Raw genomic sequence first — 24,582 nt, 5'->3', positions numbered from 1 at the left:
CTCCGACGGGGACCCCGGGCGCCCCGAACCCAGAAGTTCGCAGGCCCTGAGAAAGTGCTCACTTCACGCCGGAAGTGCACTAATCCGCAGCACGTGGGGTTGCCAGGGCGCGCTTCACGTGACGGGGCGGGGCCTCGGGACCCGCGTGGCCAATGGTGGCGCGGGGGGCGGGGCCTGTGACGCGCCGGGACCTATCCCGGAAGTGGGGCTGCGGCGGGGGCGGGGAGGCCGGGGTGTGGAAAGTGTGGCGGCCCCGCCCCGTCTCCTGGAACCGCCGGGGCCGCCGCAGCTGTAGGGGCCCGCGCCGGTGCGCAGGCGACTGGCTCGCTGTCCCCGGCTGAAAGGTGAGGACGTGGGCGAAGCCGGAGGGGCCGGGACCCCCGAGCGAGGCCGGGCCGGAGCAGGCTGAGCGAGGGAAGGAGGAAGGATGGATGGGGCAGCCGGGGCGCAGGCCCACGCGGGCCGGGCCGGGCCGGGCCGGGCCGGGGATGCCGGCAGGACGGAGGGCGGAGCGCGAGCCGGCCGGGGGCCAGGTGCGGCCGCCCAGGTCCCGTTATCCCCATCGTGCGCGGGGACGCGCGGCCTGGGCTGGGCCCCCCGTCGCCGGCTGCCCCTGCGCTGGGACGGCGGGGCCGGGCGGGCTGCCCCCGGGGCGTCTAGCCCCACCGCCGCCCCCACCCCCGCCCCCGCCCCCGCCCCCGCCGAGCCCGCCTGCCACTTCCCTCCTCCGGGTGCAAAAGTTTATAGAGGCCCGAGTTAGAAAGTGCCCACTATTCCCGGGTGGGTGCTCCGCGAATGGGGGCGGGGGCGGGGTGGGGACTGGACCCGCGATGTCTGGCCCGCAGCCTGTCCGAAATGTGATGTCTCCCTGCCTTGCGTGCCCGTTGTTAAAAAAAAAAAGCGAACACAAACTTTTTTTTTTTTTTTTTTTGCATAGTTTCCCTCCCCCCCCCGCCCCCCGCCCCCGAGGAAGCTACGGTCGCCCCAGCCCACCATGGCGGACGAGATCGACTTCACCACTGGAGATGCCGGGGCTTCCAGCACTTACCCTATGCAGTGCTCGGCCCTGCGCAAAAACGGCTTCGTGGTTCTCAAAGGACGACCATGCAAAATAGTGGAAATGTCAACTTCCAAGACCGGAAAGCACGGTCACGCCAAGGTAAGTCAGTGCCCTTCCCCGGTCTCCCTTTGCCTTGCTGTTTTGATCATTTTGTATTCCAGGAGGGAACGTGAGATTTCCATATTTATAACTCGGCAATAATGACTTTTTTTTTTTTTTTTTTTTTTTTTCTTGACCACGATTTCTGAGTGACCAGCCATGGCTTTTTGAATACTGAAAGGTAGCATTTCCTTGTTTGGGCCCTTAATAATGTTTCGTTAACCGGTAATGGAAACTTTTTCCTGAATCCCAGTGATTTAGAATACATGTTCTGTTTATGGATGAGAAAACCTGTTCTAACATAACTTCATTTCTCTTACACAGTCTTATAACTGAATTCCTAGACTAGGAATTGGGTCTTGATAGGTCGTGAAGCTGTTTCGTTGTTCGCTGCTTCTCAATTCTCTGACCCCTGCTTTTTTTTTTTTTTTTTTTTAAGAAAATAAAATTAGATGACCTTGGAAGGAGAAAGAATCTGTCATAATCAGCTTTGGTATTGTGCTCTTGTGTGTGTAATGAGTGATATACTTGGCAAAGATTAAACAGGTTTCCTGTTCTCCCTCCTCTGTTAGGTTCACCTTGTCGGAATTGATATTTTCACGGGCAAAAAATATGAAGATATTTGCCCGTCTACTCACAACATGGATGTTCCAAATATTAAGAGAAACGATTATCAAGTGAGTACTAGCTTCCTTTAAAATGGTGTTTTTTGTCTCTTAAAGTTGTAAATGCATTCTACTATCAACAGGAATTCAACAAAACCTGGTAGTAGTTTTGTAGGTTTTTCTAACCAGGTACTAAGCACCACCACCTATCTTAGAAATGGAAAATAGTGGTATTTAACACTTGTATCTTATCTAGAATTATAGCTGATTTGCTTTTTATTTTGACATTTTTGCATTCTTAAAAAGTTGAACATGTCTTATTATTTCTCAGACCAAGGGACTGCTTATTGTGACTAAGTTCAGTGTTCAGTGAAACTACTAAGCTTTCGTTGTAAAATATTTCCAATTCAGATAACTCCCCCCTGGATATTTTATTTCTTTTCACTTGTCAAGCCTAAGACTTTTAAGAAATCATTGGAATTCATGTTCCCCCAATCAAGTTTGTATATTATTGAATGTGAGTCAGAATTTGATATTCTTAAATAGGGAAGTGAGTTGAAAGTCTTTAATGTAAGGGATAAAGTATACCACCATGGCATATGGTAAAGAAAATACAAAACTATGTAATTGTTTTATTTACATTCAGTGACCATGCTGTGACCTTTTGTTAAATTACAGGTTTAGACTTCCAACTTGTAGTTCCAATTATACATTTGGATAAGTCATGTTTAATGATAGCATTTTGTTGTTTCGGAGTATTGGTGGTAACCAAACCATTGACCTCATAGGATGTGGGACCTCAGATTAATTATAACTAAAGTCTTTATTGTAAGTCTTCAATCTCATCGTCAAGCATACCGTATATAAAACTCTTTTTTGTTCATTTTATGGAGTCAGAAATGCAAGTGTGACACTTAGATTTTCTTCATTCATTTTAAACTGATTTCTTGCTGTACCTTTTATTCTGTTATATACATGTTACCATCAACTGCAGTTAACATATGATTTCCTTTTACTTTGTACACATGTAAAAATATTTTTATGTAGTTTTTTTTTTTTTTTAAGATTTTATTTATTCATGAGAGACACACACAGAGAGGCAGAGACACAGGCTCCCTGCGTGGAGCCTGATATGGGACTCAATCCCCGGACCTGGGATCATGCCCTGAGCTGAAGGCAGATGCTCAACTGCTGAGCCACCCAGCCGTCCCTATTTTTACATAGTTTTATTCTACTAAGCAGTTGTATATTTTCACTTTCCCACTTGTAAATGTTTTCTAGGTTGCTTTGGAGTCTTTCTAGAAATTTGCATTGCCTTATTATAATAATAGCATATTGAGTTTTTTTAATCAAACAATTTGGGTTTAGATCTGCTCCTGCCACTTTCTAGCTGGATGACCTTGGACAAATTATACAATCTCTCTGAGCCTCAATCTTCCATCTACAAAGGAAGGATAATGGGAGGATTAAGGAGAAAATGTATCCCATAATTACCTTATCGGTAGATATGTACCAAAAAGTAATTCTTTTCTGCTCCCCCCCCCTTTGCCTTCATAAAAATTCCATCTAACCATTCCCTTGTACTTGGAACACCTAATTTAGACATGGCTTATAGTGGGTGCTCAATAAACATTTGTTAAATGCATGTGGGATTATTCAGTGAAGTAAGGATAGTGTAGCTAAGGCTAGGTATAGACTTTTCTTTTACCAAAAAATGGATTTCTGTTTTCATCCTTAACATGTGAATGCTTTGAATGTTCAATATTTATTATATATATATTAATATGTACTTAATACAGAATGCTTTTGCCTTTGGGCATTTCAAAAAGATAGTATCAGTAATTCATATGATTACTACTATGATCAAATTAGCCAGTCATTGTTTGGAGTTCGAGATTTAACAAAAAGGAAAAATTTGGTTTGGGTTTTATTTGGGGATACAGCAGGGTCCAGACTAGGGTGAGGGGAACAAGGTAAGTGAGCACAAAATTTTAAATGAAAACAGGACCACTAACAGTGTCAAGCCAGTGGAGCCTTAGGCAAAAGGAAAAAAATCAGTAATTCAAATTTTGTTTTTATTTAAAATTTTGCCGTTTTGTTCATCATGAAATTTTTGCATTAGTTCTAATTTTAAAATATTTGGTCACTGATGAGTTTTTTTTTGGTGCCACCTTAAATTTTGCACTCAAGACAAGAGCCTCGCTTGCCTCATCCTATCTCAGCCTTTGCTATGTAGTCTACACTATTATGGATAAGAGAATGACTCAAGTCAAACAGGCTAGTTCTGAATCCTTACTTTAATACTAATTATCTGACCTTGATTGGCAAGTTATTTACCCTCTCACCTTTTTTTCTTTGTTTATAAAATGAGGGTAAGAATAATAAACTCCTCATGGGATCATTGTGAGGTTAATGCTTAGAACAGTGCCTGGCACAGTAAATGCTCAGTGATCACATCACTTCGTTATCAAGTCACCATATAATACTTATTTCTGTTCATTTAAAAAAATTAACTCTGTGAGCCTTTTCAGTTATATTTGTTGTGCTGTGGTGGTCTTCATGCACCTATCCACACCAAATAATACAAGGTATGAGCCTGGAGTTGGGAGAAAAAAGTTTCTATCAAAGACAATATTGGACAATTGTCAAATTTGAGTATGGACTATACACTAAATATTTTAACAATAATGCATTTTTTAATTTTGAAAAATAAGCTCATTATATAAGAGTTTGTCTGTCTTAGGAAAACACACTGAAGTATTTATTGCTAAAGAGTCATGATGTTTGAAACATACTCTCAAATGGTTTGGTAAAAAGAAGAAAAGAATAAGAATGTATGTTGTATGCATTTTATGCATTCCCATACACAGAAAAAATGCACATGTGGTTAAATATTAACAATGGGTGAGTCTGGGGAAAAGATATGGGATTTTGATGTATTATTTTTGTAACTTTTCTATGTGTCTGAAAATTTTTAAATAATTTGTGTAAGAAGATCAAATAATTTCCATTATCTAATTTTATTTTTGTATAGTGTAGTTTTGTTTTTGAAAGTTTAATTAAAAAAAAATAAAAAAATTTTTATTTTTATTTCACATAGCAATTTATTTTAATAAGATGTTTAATTTTTAAAATATGTTGTTTTATTAAGTTTTTATAATGTCTATACATTTTTTGTTTGAAATGCTCTTTATTTCATCCCACAGTTTAACTTATGAATTCTTAACTCTTTAAAAATAAAATACCACCATTATATAAAGAAATACCAAAGTATCAGTATTATTATTATTATGCTTTTATGTTTCAGTCACTAATGGCAGTGGGAACTTTAAATTCTTTCTTTAAATTGTTAAAAGAGCCAAAATTAGAAAGACCTACCTTATAAGCCTGTCACTAATTGTTTAAAATTATACAATAAATGGTGTTGGGAATACTGGGCAGCCACATGCAAAAGAATGAAACCAGACTATCTTATACAATATACAAAAATTAACTCAAAATGAGTTAAATACTTGAAAGGAAGACCTGAAATCACAAAACTAGAAGGAAATATTGGGGGTAAGCTTCTTGACATTGGTCTTGGCATTAAATTTTTGGATCTGACACCAAAAACAAAGGCAAAGCAAAAATAAACAAGTGGGACTGTATGAAACTAAAAAGCTTCTGTACAAAAAAATAAACCATCAAGATGAAAAGACAATACTGAATGGAAGAAAATATTTGCAAAATATATATTCAATAAGGGGTTAATATCCAAAATATATAAGGAACTCCACAGCAAAAAACCCCAAGCAACTTGATTAAAAAATGGGCAGAGGATCTAAATAGACATTTTTCCAAAGAGATACAGATGGCCAACAGGTACAGAAGATGTTCAACATCACTAATTACCAGGGAACTTAAAATCAAAACCATAATGAGATATCACTTCGTATCTGTTAGAATAGCTATTATCCAAAAGACAAAAAGTAACAAGTGTTGGAGTAGATCTGGAGAAAAAGGAACCTTCATGCAGTGTTACCAGGAATGTAAATTGGTACAGCCACCATGGAAAACAGTTTGGAGGTTCCTCAAAAAAAGTAGAACTACCATATGATCCAAGTATACCACTTCAGGGTATTTATATGAACAAAATGTAAACACTAACTTCAAAAGATATATGCACTCAGATGTTCATTGCAGTATTATTTATAATAGCCAAGATATGAAACAACCTAAATGTCTGTTAATGGATAAATGGGTAAAGAAGATGGGGTATATATACACAGTGGACTACTACTCAGCCATAAAAAAGGAAATGTTGACATTTTCAATAACCTGGATGGAACTTGAAGGTATTATGCTAAGTGAAATAAGTCAAAGAGAGAAAGATAAATGCTGTATGATTTCACTTACATGTGAAATGTAAAAAACAAATGAACAAAAACAAAACTAATAGAGCAGATTAGTGGTCAGTTATTAGGAGGGGGTGGGGATGAGAGAAATGGGTAAAGGGAGTCAGTTGTATGATGACATATGATAACTAGACTTACTGTGGTTGTTGCTTTGTAGTGTCTACAGTGTTTGGTGTGATAAAAAGAAAAAACAAAACACTATACTTCTGCCTCCACCTCCTTGTTCCCCTCTCCTCTACCAACCACCTTACAAATGTTTGAGTGATGTAAAGATGAATTAAAAGTATTTGTGGTTGTTTTGGAGGATTTTTTTGTTTTGTTTTGAGATTTTAGACATGTGCAAAAGCTGAAATCTCTTGGTGGGGTGTCTGAGGAAAGCCATAGCCAGACTTGGTAGTACCACAGAAGATAGCTTTGAAATCTACCTCTACGGTATGCTTGTGTTATATCATGGTAACTAAAGGGAGGTAAGGATCGTATCTTTGGCCCCTTTTGTGTTTGTCAATGTTAGCATCTTGTATTCTGAATAACTGCCTTTTATAAAATCTGTTAGAAGTATGAGCATACTGATAACGTACATGCTTTTAGAATAAGAGTACAGCCTGTTTCCTCATTCCTATAATAAAAAAATTTAGTGATGTCAAAACTGCCTTTTTGAAGGTTAGACTGAGTTTGTCTCATTAATATCATCAACAAGCTAGTGTTTCTAGCTTCTAATGTTGTTGGTAGCAAACTGAAGACCCAAAATTTTCCATTGATGTTTGTTCATAATCACATTGTAAATTATAAGTTTACAATTAAAGAACACGTTGTAATCATGGAAAACTAAAATTAACTTTATGCCCATGGGAAAAGAGTTTAAATAAGTTACAATCTACCTATGCAGTTGTGAAGTGGTTAAAGAGACTAAGGTAGGTCCATAGTTTCCAATTTGGAAAGATTTCTGAGACATATTGTTAAGTGAAAACAATTTGTTGAAAAATACCTGTAATATCCCTTTTTTTTTTCTTGCCTCAAAAAGTGACATTTATTCAAAGAAAAAAAATGACAAGATGTCCATCCCATGACTCTCTTCCTTCCCCACTCCTGCTCCTCTTTAGCCCCCTATGGACTGAATCCTAGGTAGGGCTAGAGAGCACGGCAGCCCCTCAGATGAAGTCAGCAACATTGAGGAGTATCTATCTCCTCAATGGAGGTGTTGAAGGTGTCAATGTCTTGAAGAGCCCTCCTGTCTTCTGTCACCATGTTAATGGCCACACTCTTACAGCTAGATCATCCATCACTACCGATTTCTAAGGATACAGTTTTCCCTGTTGGTGGGAAGGTCATAGCTGGTGACTAAAGAAACCTGCTGCCCATCCATGGTTCTGGCCTAGATCAAAGGAGAGGACAACTTCGGCATGTGACGGAGAAGGGAGCACAGTCCAGAAGGGATTGAAGTATATGTGTAGGTAGCCAAAGGAAGGCAAAGGAAACAAACATCCCCTCTCCTCCAACAACCTAAAGCATTCCAGATTTTATTCCAAGTTGCTACTTTTCTGAAGATGGGCACAAGCAGGCTCCTTGAAAAGGGAATCGTTTTGGATTCCCATTTATTTTTTCGAAAGCAACTATTTGTATTGTTTACATAAATATAAATTCTTTGGGACATACTATATTTATATGTATATATATGGTTATATATATATGATTATATATATATTTGGGGGAAGGTGGTGTGCAGGAAAGAGTGAACTTACACTTTTAGTCTGTACATCTTTTATGCTTTTATATGTTTAGCATTTTTAAGCACTAGAATATATTAGTGTATTACTGTACCTCTACAATTATTGTGGATTGCAACCTAACTATATAAATATTACAAATAGCCAATATAATCTAATCAGTGCAAATGATACAATTTCTTTTAATAGCTCATATGCATTCAAGATGGTTACCTTTCCCTGCTGACAGAAACTGGTGAAGTTCGTGAGGATCTTAAGCTGCCAGAAGGTGAACTAGGTAAAGAAATAGAAGGAAAATACAATGCAGGTGAAGATGTACAGGTAAAGACCTATGGGGAAATTGCTCTTTATAAAAACTTTGGCCTAAACTAGTTAGCAAAAAATGCCAACTATGAAATGTAGTTTTTAAATGCTGCTGAAATTTAGAATGGTCTCTATAAGACAGTTTTCCCGTGATACTCTTAGAGACCCATTACCAAAGAAAGTATCAAAGTTCACTTTTTGATGAGTAGATACTGCCAAACCCAAATCTGTTTTGAGGATCAGCATCTGAATTATTAAGGATGAGAAAGGTTGTTATGGGAATACTAAAGCGTGAAAGTGATTTGCTCTGTCTTTTTGTTATAACTCTCAGAAGTATAACATCTAGCAAGTATTGAGGTATTTATAGCTCTTTTCTCCCTGTTCTTGGAAGTTCTCTTAAAAAAAACCACAATTGAGAAATTTTGCTCTGGAAAACCATAAAGAAAGTAGATTATCTAGTCTTGGAATTCTTCTTTCCAAGGTCAACGTGTATAAAATTTCCACAAATACGAAGCCTATAACAAATTAAATATATCTTATACATGTATTACCTTCTGAATAACTTTTTGCCTACATTTTGCCTTCTAGGTATCTGTTATGTGTGCAATGAGTGAAGAATATGCTGTAGCCATAAAGCCCTGCAAATAAATGGGAACATCAGGCACGAGCAAAATGTTTAGGTCTGGATCAACCACAGATCTAAAGTTTGGCTCTAAATTGTCACCAAAGCTATGGCCTTCATAAGCAACCTCATTTCTTTTTTAATTGTTTTGAAATTGTGCTGAGTTGGTTTTGCTGGCAATTGTTAATTTAAAATAATCAAGATGTGTAATTCTCTTTTTTTTAATTTTGTAGGTGTCTTTCCTATAACTTTCCTGTGGTTTTCAATGAGTCCAAGAAACTGATAAGATGGCTTCAGCAGATATGATTTGTCTGAGCAAATCATTCCTGAATTTTAGTTGATAAATAAACCAGGGTTTTAAATCAGACAATGTAGCATCTAGTGGTATTGAAGTACCACATTTAAGTTGAATTGTTCTACATTAATTTCACACTTATTATAGAATGAATAGATTATGGATTGGGATTGTCACAGTTTCAGCCTGTGTGTGGCAAGCACAAATCCTTAAATAGATACCATGTTATCAAAAAGTGTCAGTCATCCTAGTAGGCATGTGCAGCCACCTGTATTACCTCAGTCATACTTTTCTTTGCCAAAATTGTTGGAGAACTAAATGTTACCTTATATGTAGTGATTTTGGTACCTGCTTGTGGTTGACAGGCCTTGAACTGTTGGGTGACTATAATATTAGCAAGTCAGATTGTAGCACAGGGAGTTGGTTAGAACTATAGGTCTTTACTGGAGGCCTGTGTATTGGGCATAAAAATAGGAAGTTTCTAGTTATGTTTTTGCTTTTTCCATTTGTTCTCTGTATTTAAAGGAGGGACCTGCTTTATAGGATACTGTGTAGTGCTTTTTATCAATTATGTTGAATAAATTGCTGTTATTTATAATAGTCACTCCTTTCCAACCATTTTTAAGGAGTTTTTTTTGTTGTTGTTCATTTGTTTTTTTACATTAAAATATTTAGTTGTCAGACAAAAAACTGGAAATTCTTACTTTAAATTGTTTTGGCACATTTGTTAAATTTATGTACACTTTTTCTAAAGTGAAATGAAAGTGAATCACGGAAGATGAGTTACTTTATGTGATTATTATTTTACTTATTTTAAGAAGTACATCTATTTTTTCCTGATTGTTATGTACTTAATTAAGTTACTGGTACGAAACAGAACTAAGAAAGAATTCTAGAAATGGAAGTCTTTTAAAAAGTGTTAGGTGACTCAGCTACCTTTCTCTTTAGTCTTTTGGATCACGTTTATCTTATTTCCAGGGTTCTAGACATTGTTACAGGGTTTGTGAGGACCTTTGACTCAGTAACAATCATTATATTGAAATGAAACTCATAAAAAAAATCACTATTTCAGTAATACCTTCATTCTCTAAAACAGTATGAGACCTTTCCTATCATTCCTTGAACTCTGAAAGGCCTTTGTTCCTATCATCTAGAGGAAAACATATATGATGCTGTAACTGATCTAATCAGTAACTGAATATAGGCATCAGAAATAGACGATCCTAAAGGTTTTAGTTACTTAATTTGTGCACATTTTTAAATCTTGTATTGATCTCAGCAGATCCATGTGGAGAAGAAATGATATTTTAAGAGAAATGTAAGGAGAGTTCTAAAGCACAAGAAATATTGAGGTTGTAGTTAATCAGTTTAGTGTAACATTTTAGCTTTTGCTCATCTAAAGCACAATTAGAAATTAGGCTAAATTCTTTCCAGTGTTCCGTTTAAGTATCTACTACATACTGCTCTAGTTTTTTTAGTAATCTATACTGTGTGTTTTACTTGTTGCTGGTTGGCATTGTTACCCACAGGAATCCCAGGAAGTTCTCAATCTATGCTGCTTGCTGGTCACTCATATGACCCCAGTTAACCATATTAGTGTTCTGGTTTACTATTAATTCTGGATTAGCATGCCCTCGTTGTTCCTAACTTGTCAAACTTCACATAAATACATTTTCAATTGTGAGGTAAGCATATGTAAATTAAAATAATGCATCTCTATCTTCATACCTTGAATGGCAAAAGCTATTTATGCATAAATATTTTAAGTACTATAATGAAATGTAAATACTCCTCTGATATATAAGTATAGATTTTAAAGATATGGGACTGTTTATTTTCACGTAAGTCAGTACATGTTTCTCTAGAACAAAATATTTCATTTAGTAAAGCTTTATAAATTATATTAAAAGGAAGCAGGTAAACATTTTTTTAACATAGAACAGAAGTGACTTCATTCTTTTTTGACATCAGAAATATTAGACGTTGACTCCTAGTATTTGTTGTACTTTTTTGTAGCAAATGTTAAATATCACAGGTTACCATGTATAGAGTGTAGACTGTCATGTTGATAGATTATGCAATGATACGCTGTTTTTGTCTGCAGGCATTTCACCAATTTATATACAATATTAACAAGTGGAATATTTGTTTGTTTCTAGAGCAACATATTTTCTTTCTACTGTGAAGACTTTGTTATATACCTTATTTGCTACTACAAAGTTGTATACCCTCTGAAATTGATCAAATCATTGCTACTTTGACTTAGCATTTGCATCATAAACATAATTATGATGTTTCTTTCATTCTCCCCTCCAAGGGCTGTCTGTCACTTGAAATTGTTGCTAACCAAGCTCTTGAATCCGTTACCATTTATGGTACAAAATTCTGTACCAATGCTTTGTAACAATTACCAAAACTCTCCTGCAGCCAGAGCATGATACCTTTAATAAGAGATGCTGTAATAAAATGTCTAGGCTATAAAATTTGGGGACACAATTTTTCAGTATAGCACAATGTGAGTGTGTGCATATGCACACATAGCTTTGTATGTTTGTTCTTTTTACAAAGTCCTTCCAACTCTTTAAAGTACTGTAGTCTGGTAGTGCCTCAAATGTTGGTAACTTTTTTTTTAATTTACAACTTTTCCAGAATTTGTTTTTGTAACTTTAAAGTTTCTCAATTAGATTATTTCTAGTTGAGCTGTAATTTGAATGCATTGTTCTCAGGGCTGTTTGTGCTAAGAGCTGAAGTTGCAGTATTTTAAAGCTAACTGCCTGAAAGTATATTGCAAAAATTTCCCAAATTGTAGTACAATGATACATGCAAATAAAAAAATCCTTACCATCCACATACTTAACCCATATGCTAAGCATTAAAGGAAAAAAAAATGGGAACATTGGTAACATCTATACTGGAATCTTGCCATATTTTTTTCATTTTAGAATAGAATTTGTTAGTCTTATCTTAAACCCAAACCTTAATGATGTATCTGAAAGCATTCCTTTGGCATGGACCCCAAAGATAGTTTTTAGAGCCAGACAAAGATGTAGTGGTTCTCAAACATATTTAGGGATAACAGATAAAAAATTCGTAATGCTCTTTTGGGTACACGAAAATGTTTACATACTGAATTCTATAATATGAACTGGAAACAAATTTACTATGAGAAAATGTGGCTCTTAAGCAATATAAGAGCAAACTATAAGCATATTTCCATAAACCGTACATTATATTGAACTGATCAACAGTTTAAAATTTTCTAACTTTACTTAGGCATAATATTTTATAGTTTTTAAGCCCTTTTTCTCCTAGCATTCAGACAAGTAACAGACAACAAAGGCTTATGAAAAATTTATTGTGGAAAAATGTTAAAATTGAGAAAATTCAATCTATTAACTTTAATCCATTAAATTTTTTCCCCTGAATTGGATATATGGCTTCATTATTTGATTTTAGTAGGGAACATTTGGATTTAGCTTATGGAACACAGATGTTCTGTGAGAACATGACTTGAAGTCACTATATAATTTAATGTTTCTCCATTAAGTATACATCTGGACATCAACTTAACTACCAAGTGAGTTCAAGTGCCTGAACTGAAAAGTGCTGTCTACATCTAATTAGCATGTTTTCCTTATGTGAAAGATGCATCTTTTAGCAATGCATATCAGGCTTTCACCTACTAGAAACATACTTGTTGCCAACCTTTTACCAACCACGACTATTCCTCTCGCCTTAGAATTGAGTGAAACCTATTTTACAATTGAGGGAGAGGTTCTTTTATTTATATGAAGCCCCTAAAACCATTCCTTGGTATTGGTAGATTTAGGATTAACTTAGTTTGAGATTATATTTTTTAAAAACTCTGGACACTAAACTATATTCAGTGATGACTGTACAGCTTGTCATAAGTCATAATTGTGATCTTTCTTGAGAGGAATTCTTTACACCTACTATAAATAAGCACTCTTGTGTTTGTTACAAAATATAATGCAAATTACTAGTTCCATGCTAGTATAATGAAAATTACTAGTCCCATATGATTATATCCCTGTAATCTCCTCTCCAAAAAGGAAATAGTTGAAATGGCATTGTCTAATCTAGTGGCACTTTATTAGTAACACATTTTGTTTGTTTTAGGTATTAGGAGAATTCTTGCTTTTATCTACAGAGACTCATGTTTTAGCTAAAACTTTAAAATCATAAGATCTGTAGTATGGATATTATAATTGTGCATTTTACATTTCAAAAATGGGTAAAATTCAAATGTTGTCTTTGGCTACACTAAATTACTGAACTCCTTTACATTATAGATGATGAACATCAATTATAACTTTTTGTTACATTACAATATATTTGTCTGGTAACTTCATCAGTTATATTAAATAAAATAAAGTTAACTTAACAACTTGCCTTATTCTTGTACACATACATTCCTAAAACCATCTTCATACTAGAAAACAGTATGGATTAATGTGTTTAGCACTATTAAAAGAAAATTTAACTTGTTTTTACCATGTTTTTATAGCTCAATCCTTACTAGAGAGCACCCCAGCTTTGTGGCTGTGAATGTTAATTTTTAAATTTTAGTTCTAGATTTGGGCACAGTTTTGTTTTAATTTTTAAGTTAATAGTTTAAAATATGTAAAATTGTCCCATGGTTCAAAATTCTATAGTTACAAGAGTAAAAACATATTCCCATCTTCATCCTTTTCCTCCCATTCTTCCAGAGAATGCAAGAGCAGTTAAGTGTCCCTCCCCTCCCCCTGACCTCCCAGACTCTGAAACATTGCTTCTCTGCCAGCATTGCTGTTCTCTTTCCACAGTGATGTGAATGGTGTGATGAGTCCCTGAAGCAAACTTCTCATCCTTTTTCCAATTCTATGTGTAATCAACAGTGTCTGGATAGTTTCATCCCTAGACGGCTCAACTGTTTCTTCCTTTTACACACTGTACCATTCTAGAATATTTCCCACTCCAACATGTGAACCATGCCAAAAGACTACCAGAACAGTTATAACCTCATATCCATGGCTAGGATTATTGATATCCATACCCTTCCAAATCCAGTGAAATAATTGTGCAATAAACAAAGTACCAGATTAGTCTTCCAGTTCTTAGTCCCACTCTTCTTCTTCTTCTTCTTCTTTTTTTTTTTTTTTTTTTTTTTTTTGGCCATTTGTAAATACCAGTAGCTTGGTCTCCCAGAGGGACGCCTGGGAGGAAAAGAAAAAGAGTGAAAAGGCTGATTATTTGTTAGGTGTCAGCATGTCTTAATCTCCCCAACTCCATCTCTAACCTTATTAAGTATTCTATCCAAATAGGAGGTATCCTGTAGAATTGCCTCATTTAGAACTCATACTATCTATCTAAAGTGTGTGTTCCACTGGAAATTTAAAACATCTATAAGCATACCTCAGAGATATTGCAGGTTTGGTTCTAGAACATTGGAATAAAACGAATATCAAAACAAAGGGAGTCAAATGAAATTTTCGGTTTCCTAGTACATACAAAGTTACTTTTACATTATGCTGTAGTATGTTAAGTGTGCAATTGCATTATATCTAAAAAGGCAATGTACATACGTGAATTTAAAAATATCGCTAAAAAATGCTAACCATCATCTGAGCTTTCAACAAGTCATAGTCCTTTTTGTTGGTGAGTTTTCCTCGATGTTGATTGGCTACTGACTGATCAAGGTGGTGGTTCCTGAAGGTTGCGTGGCCGTGGCAATTTCTTAAAATGAGGCAACAGTGAAATTGTCTGATCAATTGATCAATTACTCCTTTCATAAACTATTTCTCTAAGGCATGCAATACTTGGGATAGCATTTTACCCGCAATAGAACTTCCTTCAAAATTGGAGTCGATCCTCTCAAACATCAAACACTGCCATTACTGTAGCAAGTAAGTTTATGTTATATTCTAAATCCTTTGTTGTCATTTCAGTAATCTTCATAGCATCTTCACAAGAAGTAGATTCCATGTCAAGAAACTCATTTTCCTTCCTCATCCATAAACAACACCCAATCCATTAAAGTTTTATGAGATTTTTGCAATTCAAATACTATAATAATGAAAAAGTGTGAAATATTGTGAAAATTACCAAAATGTGACATAGAGATATGAAGTAAGCAGATGGTGTTGGAAAAAATGATAGACTTGCTGGGCTAAAGAGTTGCTATGACCTTCAATTTGAAAGAAAAAAATCTGTGAAATGCAATAGAGCAAAGTACAAGATAAGGTGTGCCAATATTCTCATGATACATTCAGCAGGATCAGTTGCAACCGGTGGGTGTGTATGGGCTAAAAAGAACTTACCTACAAGGTTACATCATTAATCCGTTGTCCTATTTTGAGATTTATTTCTGGATCCAGTCAAAATAACTTTGGGGCCACACTCATGGGCACATCCCAGCATCACAATGACTTGTGTCCCAGTGTTTTGGAGGCCCCCCAAAAGCTTGGAAACCTTAGTTAGTGAGATTCTAATTAGGAGAATGGAAGCTCACCTACTTAACACTGATAGTATGTCTGCCCTTCTTTGTTCACAATTATGTATATGAGTTTCACTTAAAACTGCTTTCCTCCTAGTTCGTTTTAATTGCTGTGCAATCAATGAAATAAATCTTTTGGAGATTTTACATACATATCACTAATAACAGCCTGATATTAGAGAATATACCTTCCTTTAGAGGCAAATGAACTTTCAGAATAAATATTTAGGACACAAAGAAAGCAGTTTCTATAAGGTGGAAATATTTAAAATAGCACACATATCAATTCCAAGATAAATGAATGCAAAGGATAGGCAGAGAACACCATAAACATGGATAGCATTGTTGGTTGAAAAACAAAATTGTAAAATAAGAAAACTCTTCTACCTAGAAATTTAAAAACCTGTTGTTACATAATTCTATGTTGAAAGGGGAACTACAAACAGAAGAAATTCCTGAAATATAATGATGGTAAAAACACTATATATCAGAATCTATAGAAAGCAGTAAAAAAAATATGTAGCCTTAACATCTGTATCAATAAAAATGAAAGAATAAACATAAGTGAAATTAAAGTCATAAATCAAACAACTAGAAAATAACAGCAAAATAAACCAAAAGAGAGCACAAGAAATGATACAGATGAAATAAGAAATTAGTAGGGTGAATAGAAAAATAGCACATTAAAAAATAAAATTCTGGTCCTTTGAAAAATTAACAAAAGAACAAACCCCTGACCAATTTCTTTAAGGTGGAGGAAAAATACACAAATATAAAAAAATGAGAAATAATAAGAGGAATGGCTACTAATGCTGAGGAAATAAAAAACCAAAAAATTTTATTCAAATAAATTTGAAAACCTAAATGATACAATTTCTTAGGAAAATGTGGCTATTAGAATCAATCTCAGTAGAAATAGAAAGCCTAAACAGAACAATTTTAATAAAAGAAATAAATGAAAAGGTTAGCAAGAAACATCCCATAAAGATTTATAGATGTAGATATAGATGGAGAGAGAGGAAAAACAAATGATAAACTAATAGGGCAAAATGTTAATAATAGGTAAAAAATATGGATAAAAGATATATAGACACATGTATGTATTTATGTATACTTTGTCCAGATTTTTCTGTATTTATGTGTCTGTGTTCTTTGAACTATTTTCATAATTTTTACAATTTTAGGTACAGTAATTATTTCTTAATAGTTTTTTAATTCAGAAAACATATATAGTGCCATCTAATTTTTACAAATGAATATAATTACCTGTGTAATCTAAATGATTTATATTTATACATACACATTCACAGACATGCATGCCCCCCAAAGCATTAAATAGCTATTTCCAAACAGGTGGGATTTTAGATATTTTTATGCATTATCTTTTTTGCTTCTTTTTATTTCTTTTCATGAGCTTTTCTTTTGGCTTAAGATAATAATTTCATTAATTTGAGTTTTCTAAAGCATTGTTTATAATAGTGTAAGAGTAGAAATAATTTAAATGGCCACCAATAGATGGATGACCAAGCTAAAAATAACAAGATAAAAATGACAAAAATTAATGAAAAAAAGATACTTATTCTCATTTTAAAATTTGATCTATTCAGAATTCCTGTGGAAAATCTTATTTCTGAAATTGTAATTGTTAGAAATAATAAAAAAACAATCACTGAAGTTTTTCCTAAATACAGAGAAAAGACGCATTGAAGCAAGCATAAATCTTAATCATAGTTTTTAATGCTTTCTAAACAAATTAGTAAAGGAAGAACAAGCAGCAGTAACTTCAGTTCCTATTTCCCCTATCTGGTACTGTTAACTTTCATTTATGATTATTTAACAAAGAACATTCAAGGTTGGAGGAGTTAAAAGCAATACTCTTTGGTGGTAATAAGGTTCTCTCAGTGCCTCATTGTTTGCACAGAGGGCTGAACACATCCTTTGTCAACGCTGTGCAGTTTGCTTTCATGGGATTGTTTGTGCTACCATGTTATTTGAGTATTAGTTTTCTGGAGATGGGTAGTGCTTTTTTATGTTGCATTCTAAGTAATTTCCCATTCCTTAATTTTCTCTGCAGCTTGGTTACTCTCCTGTTTAACACATCCACTCTCTGAGGTTTTCTATTTTTAATTTCTAGAACTTTTCTTTTAGTCCTGGCCAATTTGATTGTTCCTGTTTCCCTTACCATATTTTACATACTTTTAGCTTTTAAATATATTCAAGACACTTATTTTATATTCTTTATAATTCCAATATATATTGGTCTGGCTTATAGGTTTTGGGGAGGTTGATTTTCATTCATAGTGGCTTGTTTTCCTATGTGTGTAGTGACTTAAAAAAAAATGTCAGCTCATATTTCTGTAAGTTTATCACAGGGGATCCTTTGTGCTTGGATCAAAAGTGCATTTCTCCAGACAGCATCTGCACTTGCTTCTGCCTAGCACTACCGGTCCAAGCACACTTTTAGGTTAGCTTTTTCATGCTATTTGGGCAGAGCTAATCCTAGTCCCAAATTTATATGAACATGCCTTGTCATTTCTGCCTCCAGAAGTTTTTACTTTCCACCAACTTAATCACACATTAGAAATTATGTATAAAACTGTGTTTCAGCCAGTTTTTTTAAGGTGGCTACATATGGAGGAGTTTCTCTGTGAATTTGATCTGCCATATTGTCCTTCTATAATTTGATTTGTTCAAGCTCCAGAATCATGTAGATCAAATGACTGAAGTTTATATTAGAAATATATCTATCATTTATTATAGTATATTTGAATAACTGGAAAGGCAACTTCTCCTTATTGTTCTACATTGTCTTGACTCTTTCCAGAATTTAATTCATGTTTTAAAATCCATTGTCAAAATAAAAATATCTGGGAGAAGGGTGTTGACAGACAGGCATTGTGTTCAGACTGTGTGTGTAAAATTTGGGAAGCACATTTCTAGTTAATATTCTTGTTAGGGTTTTCCCCCCAATTTGGAGACATCTTGTTTTTTTCCATTATAGTTTCTACCTAGTTATTTTGAGATTACTAGCTATTTTGAAACACGTTTTTAATATCTCCTTTGTACTTAACAGCTCTTAACAATTTTTGTTTTGGTCATAACATGGAAGTCTGCCAAAAACAACGGAAATAAAATAGTGCCTCAATTAATGGCTTATTTTCAAAATACCCAATAGTGAAAGGATCATTTCTGCTCTGCAGCCTGAGGAGCCCTCGAGTAGAAAATGCCAATTGCATTCCCCGCCCCCACTCCCCTTAATGTTTGGAAAACAAGTGGAATTATTATGGTTCTTGAAGTAAACCACTAAAGATACCTTCTTGAAATGGATCTTCCCCAGGAATTCAATACCTCTATTCAGACCCCACACATTAAATGCTTCATTAAAGCATAGTTTCTAGTATTACTAACTGCAGTCATAAAAGATAATAGGCGGTTGTCACTTTCTTGGTTCACTCTCCAAATTAACAAAAGTCCACTCCATCCCTATCCCTGACCCCCCAGTATGAGAGTTTCACCTCCATAAAAAGAAAAAAAATGAGAAACATGTCACTTTTCTGATTTGATGTCAACCTCCAATTCTTCAAAGTTCAAAAGCTATTTTCTGCGCAGCCCCGGTGGCCCAGTGGTTTAGCACCTTCGGCGGGGCGTGTAATCCTTGTGACCAGGGATCGAGTCCCACGTTGGATTCCCTGCATGGAGCCTGCTTCTCCCTCTGCCTGTGTCTCTGCCTCTCTCTCTTTGTGTGTCTCTCATGAATAAATAAATAAAATCTTAAAAAAAAAAAAAGCTATTTTCTCCTTTGGCCACCCTCCCCCCACCCCACCCCCGTGGTTAGTCTATCTTAGGTCTCAGCAAACATCCGTTGAATTTTAACTGCGAAGCGTTTGGGATGGAAGTCAAGAGTCCTCGGGTGTCATGAGCACGGTATGGAGGTGCACACAAGGGGTGTCTTTCCATAACGGCAGCTTTATTCAGTCACAAGAGCAAGGGCAACATAAATACAAAGCGAGTTCAGGATTCCAAACTCAATGCCACTTCCTTGGTGTTCCACTTCGGTTTCTTACACAACATCACGCAGAGCACAAGAGAGAATCACATACCAAGATAAAACATAGGGGCTAGGAAGCCAGGGAAGCAAGCTCGCAGTCGTGTCGTGAGCGTGCAGTTGAGACAGGGCCTCCCTCCGGTCTGGGTCAGCTCTGAGCACCTGCTGCCCACGATGTTTAACGAGCGAAGAAGGATCTCTGTGCGATCCCAAGGCCATCCGGGCAGGGCCTCCGGGGCGGCTGCCGTTTCCATGCGGTCAGAGGGGAAAGGGTCTGCATCCCTTTGCAGCAGGTCTTGCCAGTTTGCTGCAAAAAATCTTCCCTTTTCAAAGGCGTCGGATCAGTGTGGGGCCTTTGCAGGCCTCCTGTGGGGGGGCACCAGCTCGGGGCCTGCGGGGCCCCGTCTTGGCTGCTTACACGGCGGCCTGACCTGGGTCCTGTTGCACAGCAGTGACTCCACCTTCGTTGCTGCGCAGGCTTGACTAACGCCCATGAGAAGATCGAATCCTCCTCCACAAGTGAGCGATACGTTTGCTTTGGTTTCAAGACTTTTCTCCCCCCGCAAGCACCTAGTTTATCTTTTGCTTCCCCGAAAAGCGTCGTTTCCAACATCCGGGAACCTCGTAAAGCCGTGGAGACGACTTCTTCGCCCTCGGACCCCAAGGCCCTGCCCGGCCCCGGACGGAGGGAAAGCCTCTGGGCCCTGCGCCGAAGACGAGTCGCCCATCCCTCGGCGGCGTCGATGCGGGGGCGCGGGGAACCTCCGAGGTCAGGGCGCGGCCGTCGTCAAGGGCGGGAAACCCCGAACCACCCCCCACGGCCGCCCGCCCGCGCGCCCGCACCCGGCAGCTCCCGAGGCTCGTCCTCCCGCTCTCACGCCCCCGGGGCCCTGCGTCGCGGGGCCTCCCCACGCTCTCTTCCGGGAGGAGGCGGGGCTACGCTCCCGGCGCGTGACGCAGCACGTTCCGCTATAAATACGAGGCGCGCGGCCGCGGCTTCCTCTTCCGATCGCCGAGCCGGCTTCCAAGATGGCGCCGGTGAGTGCGCGTGGGTTTCCGTGGGCGCTTGAGACCACCCGCGCGGGGTAGAGGGAGGTTTTGCGTCTGGCGAGTTGGGGGAAAACCTATCATTTGAGGCAAAGGGAGGGGAGGCGGGGAGGCCGGGTCGGGGGCACGAGAAGGTTGAGTGGTGGTGGCCGAGACGCCTGGCGGCTGCCACGCTGTCGAGCACAGTTGGCCTAGGATGGTGGGTGGCGGGGGCCGCGCGAGGAAGGAGGAGGCCCGACGGCCGGCGGGGCGGGGGGCAGCGCGGGGCCGCGTCTCCGTGCGGGTGCGGGTGCGGGGGCCGGCCCCGGCCCGGGGGTGCGCGCGCCGCAAAGGACGCTGGGTAGTCGGGCCGGTCCGGGCGGGGGCGCCTCGGAGCTGCGCGTTTCCCTCGTGAACGAATCTCTCTACAACGAAGAAAGTCACGACCCGCAGATCCAGGAGGTTTTATTTGTATTCACTGATTATCAAGGGGGTCAGCCAGAAAGATGCTAACTCCAGCCCACAGGGGATCTGCACAGGTAGGTGTATGTCGCCAATTTACCAGTTCTAGGATTTCGGTTTTTTTTTTTTTTCTTCTTTGGTACAAGTTATTCGGCTCCCTGAAAGCTCACTTGTTACTACCTGGTGTCCATTCGGGTGGGTATGACTTGGAATTGTATCCTCTGATGGTGACCTGGTTGTCTGCAGCATGTTGTCCGAATGTATGTTGGCAGTGGCTGCAGCAGCATTTAACTTGGCCTAGCCCGGTTATGTGCATCGGGCTAAGTTTGGGGTGTGGAAGACTAAAGTATGCATGTTTTTTAAATTAAAAAAAAAAAAGGGCAACCCGGGTGGTTCAGCGGTTTAGCGCCGCCTTCTGCTCAGGGCGTGATCCTGGGGACCCGGGATCGAGTCCCACGTCGGGCTCCCTGCAGAGAGCCTGCTTCTCCCTCTGCCTGTGTCTCTGCCTCTCCCTGTCTGTCATGAATAGATAAAATCTTTTAAAAATAAAAAAATAAATTTTTTAAAAAAGTTTACAAGACTTAAGGTACAACACTACCACCCCCCAGCCTAGAACGATATAAGGATTTCATTCTCTAGACTTGAATGGTTAGAATTTCCTATTCTGGCCTGTAATCCAACTTGGCAAGCCGAGGTACCCTACCTGTGTCCCACAGGGCCTGACCTGTAGTAAAAGGGTACCTGGTAACTTAAGATTGAACGTCGGTGGTCTGGAAAATACTAATAAAGGCCGTGACACTTCTCTTGATGAGTGAGACAGAATGGGCTTGATTAGAGGTTCGAACCAACCCCGGGTGGTGTTCAGTTTGAATATACAGAAAAGTTAATACGAGTCTTTGAGAGTTTCTGGTGAGAGGAACTTAAGAGTAGCTTGCCACATGCTTTAAGCTCTCTTGAGTTTTGCACTTTTGAGACACTTAGATGGGGCACAGTGGAAATTCCCGTTGGGTTCACAAAAACCCAGGTTAAACCATATTGAGTGTACCCCTTCTCAGGACCGCCTGGCTAAGAAAAGGGGTATATATCAAATAGATATTTAGCAATTTTTTAGGATTTTGCACTATTTCATATATATATATATATATATATATATATATATATAGAACATTGTACATCTTTGGACTGATACAGATTTTAAAGTTTTGTATATACATGGAGTAAACTGAGTAGTTACAGTTATGTTACTTCTGTAACAGAAAGACAAGAAGCCTAAGAAGTCAACCTGGAAGTTTAACTTGGACCTTACCCATCCAGTAGAAGATGGAATTTTTGATTCTGGAAATTTTGTAAGTATCCCTCTACTCAGCTTGTTTTTATCATTGTAATAGAGTTCTTAATGAAATAAGTGTGTAATATTTGATTTTAACCTGAGCTCTATTCCTAGGGTACCTTCCCTAGTGAATATCTAGGGTTTTCTTCCCTAGTTTTGCATTTTTTCTCTGTTGTAAAATAGGAGCAGTTTCTCCGGGAGAAGGTTAAAGTCAATGGAAAAACTGGAAATCTGGGGAATGTTGTTCACATTGAACGCTTCAAGAATAAAATCACGGTAGTTTCTGAGAAACAGTTCTCTAAAAGGTTGGTATTTGTTTCCTGTAATACTAACAAACTTTAACAATGTTAGATGTTTTAATATTAGAATATGTTGTAAGAAACATGTCTAATGTGTAACATGAAACTAATGTCCCAAATTAAATAATATGTTTTCTTATATGTATTTTTAAGGCTTTAATGGTGTATGTAGTAGAGGCAGCCAGTGAAAGGTAAAGTCTATTTTGCCAGTTTTAGTCTAATTTATTCAACAGATATTAAGTACTAACATGAAAGCACTCTTGTAGGACCAGATAGCCAAGCAGGCAAGTACCTACCACTAAGGAGCTTGAATTAGTGGAAAGAGACCATGAAATGTGATACTAAGTAGTTGTAAGTGCTGTGTAAATGTATAAAGAGGATTTCAGGGTTCATGTTTTTAGTAAGATGCTCAAGGAAATCATCTGAATGAAGTGCTGGAGTGAGACATGCAACTTAGAGAATTAATAATTGTAACTGGAAAAGATTGATGGTAGAAGCTGACAACTGTGGACCTATTGTGAGGACAGGTGCACTGGTGGTGGCTTGGACTGAAACAGCAGTGCATGTTAGCTGTGTGGTTATGAGTTCATCATTAGGGATCCAGGGATGAAAGGTAATGCTAGGAAGCATCTTATCTCAGACATGCACATAATTATAAAATGCAATGCTGTAATTGCTGTGGCGAAGGTAGAGATAGGGCATAAGAATTTGCAGAGAACCTGAGATGAGCAGTGTCAGGCTGTGGAATGAGGGAACAGCATTAAGAAAGGACAGGGAAGCTTGAGGAATGGGTGGTAGTTCAGAATTGCCGTAAAGTGTAAATGGAAGAGAATGGCTGGAATGATGAAATTAGACCGTGCTGAAAGCTTTTTATAAGAATTGAGCCATATGCTAGTTCTAAGTGTGTCAATAACTTTGAACTTCTAAACGGGTTCAGCCCTCTTAATAGGTTTCCTTTTGTTGATTGATCATAGGATTGAGATAGGGAGGTTGATAGTGGTGATAGGAAGGTAATCTGGTTATGGTAGTAAAACTGAAGAGAAGCTACTATTGGTCTTTGTATCTTCAACAAAAAGGATGTTTATTTTAGGGAGATGAGAGAATAGTTTGTAGGGCATCAGCTGATTGTAACTTGGTTTGAGAGGCTACCTTATTCTCATATTCCCAGCAACCTTGCACAATGCATGATACAAATATTTTGGGGGAACATTCAAGATGAATACAGTTGCATATCTTCTATATTATCTTTTGCATCGTAAATACTGTATTTCTTAATGAAATTCATGTTTTTATTTTAAAAGGTATTTGAAATATCTTACCAAGAAATACCTTAAGAAAAACAATCTTCGTGATTGGCTTCGTGTGGTTGCATCTGACAAAGAGACTTACGAACTTCGTTATTTCCAAATTAGTCAAGATGAAGATGAATCTGAGTCTGAAGACTAGTGAGGCTGCCCCTTACAGGGCTTTGCTTCCTAAGAAAATAAATGTAGCATGCAAAAGAAAGAAACAACTAGAAATGGACTTTTAGTTTATTGGTGAATTGAATAAAAAGCATTATACTGTGTATCTTAAGCGCCTGCTTCTTTTAAGTGTATGCTGTTTATATGACTCCTGGAGTCCCGGGATCAAGTACCACCTCTGGCTCCCCTCGAGGAGCCTGCTTCTCCCTCTGCCTATGGTGTCTTCTGCCTCTCTGCATTTCTCATGAATAAATAAAATCTATTTTTCTGAAAAAAAGTGGTCATGTATCACTTAGTTCTCGGTGGATGGGCCCCCTTCCCCCAAATAAAATGGCCTATGAGTGAGGTGGGGGGGGGGC

At 38.0% G+C, this 24,582-nt stretch overlaps 2 protein-coding genes, 1 long non-coding RNA gene and 1 other non-coding gene across 10 annotated transcripts; 2 read left to right on the top strand and 2 right to left on the bottom strand.

Annotated features, from left to right (window-relative positions):
• Positions 1–203: 203 nt before the first annotated feature.
• On the top strand, positions 204–13,515 carry EIF5A2 (eukaryotic translation initiation factor 5A2). 6 transcript variants are annotated; one of them, XM_072808053.1, is made up of 6 exons: positions 207–344; positions 938–1,159; positions 1,732–1,836; positions 8,072–8,203; positions 8,774–8,865; positions 9,041–13,515. In XM_072808053.1, the coding sequence occupies exons 2-5, from the start codon at positions 995–997 to the stop codon at positions 8,831–8,833; spliced, it is 462 nt and encodes a 153-aa protein (XP_072664154.1). In that variant the 5' UTR covers positions 207–344; positions 938–994; the 3' UTR covers positions 8,834–8,865; positions 9,041–13,515. The 6 variants fall into 6 exon arrangements, 5 of the variants coding, with proteins under 5 accessions (XP_072664153.1, XP_072664154.1, XP_072664155.1 ...); XR_012022075.1 differs by having other exon boundaries at positions 250–344; positions 8,072–8,159; XM_072808052.1 differs by having other exon boundaries at positions 204–344; positions 8,774–13,515.
• Positions 7,602–7,744, bottom strand: LOC140622511 (small nucleolar RNA SNORA67). The gene has a single exon (XR_012022267.1). It is a non-coding gene; the product is annotated as a small nucleolar RNA SNORA67 (small nucleolar RNA).
• On the bottom strand, positions 12,972–16,335 carry LOC140622305 (uncharacterized). The gene is made up of 2 exons (XR_012022076.1): positions 14,721–16,335; positions 12,972–14,318 (listed from the first exon to the last, which is right to left on the bottom strand). It is a non-coding gene; the product is annotated as an uncharacterized lncRNA (long non-coding RNA).
• A 4,222-nt stretch (positions 16,336–20,557) lies between these two features.
• RPL22L1 (ribosomal protein L22 like 1) lies at positions 20,558–24,329 on the top strand. 2 transcript variants are annotated; one of them, XM_072808058.1, is made up of 4 exons: positions 20,558–20,681; positions 22,388–22,477; positions 22,645–22,766; positions 24,062–24,329. In XM_072808058.1, the coding sequence occupies exons 1-4, from the start codon at positions 20,673–20,675 to the stop codon at positions 24,204–24,206; spliced, it is 366 nt and encodes a 121-aa protein (XP_072664159.1). In that variant the 5' UTR covers positions 20,558–20,672; the 3' UTR covers positions 24,207–24,329. The 2 variants fall into 2 exon arrangements, with proteins under 2 accessions (XP_072664159.1, XP_072664158.1); XM_072808057.1 differs by lacking the exon at positions 20,558–20,681 and adding an exon at positions 21,069–21,208.
• The last annotated feature ends 253 nt before the right edge of the window (positions 24,330–24,582 follow it).

This window comes from Canis lupus, chromosome 31 (genome assembly GCF_048164855.1).
Source record: "Canis lupus baileyi chromosome 31, mCanLup2.hap1, whole genome shotgun sequence".
NCBI classification, from domain to species: domain Eukaryota; kingdom Metazoa; phylum Chordata; class Mammalia; order Carnivora; family Canidae; genus Canis; species Canis lupus.
Note: the sequence above shows the minus strand (reverse complement) of the source record. Positions and strands in the feature narration are given on the sequence as shown.

What these genes read in the sequence shown, in the direction of transcription:
- EIF5A2 (XM_072808052.1), top strand. Translation starts at nt 995, where the DNA reads ATGGCGGACGAGATCGACTTCACCACTGGAGATGCCGGGGCTTCCAGC. An exon ending in GAAAGCACGGTCACGCCAAG is followed by an intron (nt 1,160 to 1,731) that starts GTAAGTCAGTGC and finishes CTCCTCTGTTAG; the next exon opens with GTTCACCTTGTCGGAATTGA. An exon ending in TTAAGAGAAACGATTATCAA is followed by an intron (nt 1,837 to 8,071) that starts GTGAGTACTAGC and finishes TTCTTTTAATAG; the next exon opens with CTCATATGCATTCAAGATGG.
- RPL22L1 (XM_072808057.1), top strand. Translation starts at nt 21,176, where the DNA reads ATGCTAACTCCAGCCCACAGGGGATCTGCACAG. An exon ending in CCCACAGGGGATCTGCACAG is followed by an intron (nt 21,209 to 22,387) that starts GTAGGTGTATGT and finishes CTTCTGTAACAG; the next exon opens with AAAGACAAGAAGCCTAAGAA. An exon ending in TTTTTGATTCTGGAAATTTT is followed by an intron (nt 22,478 to 22,644) that starts GTAAGTATCCCT and finishes GTTGTAAAATAG; the next exon opens with GAGCAGTTTCTCCGGGAGAA.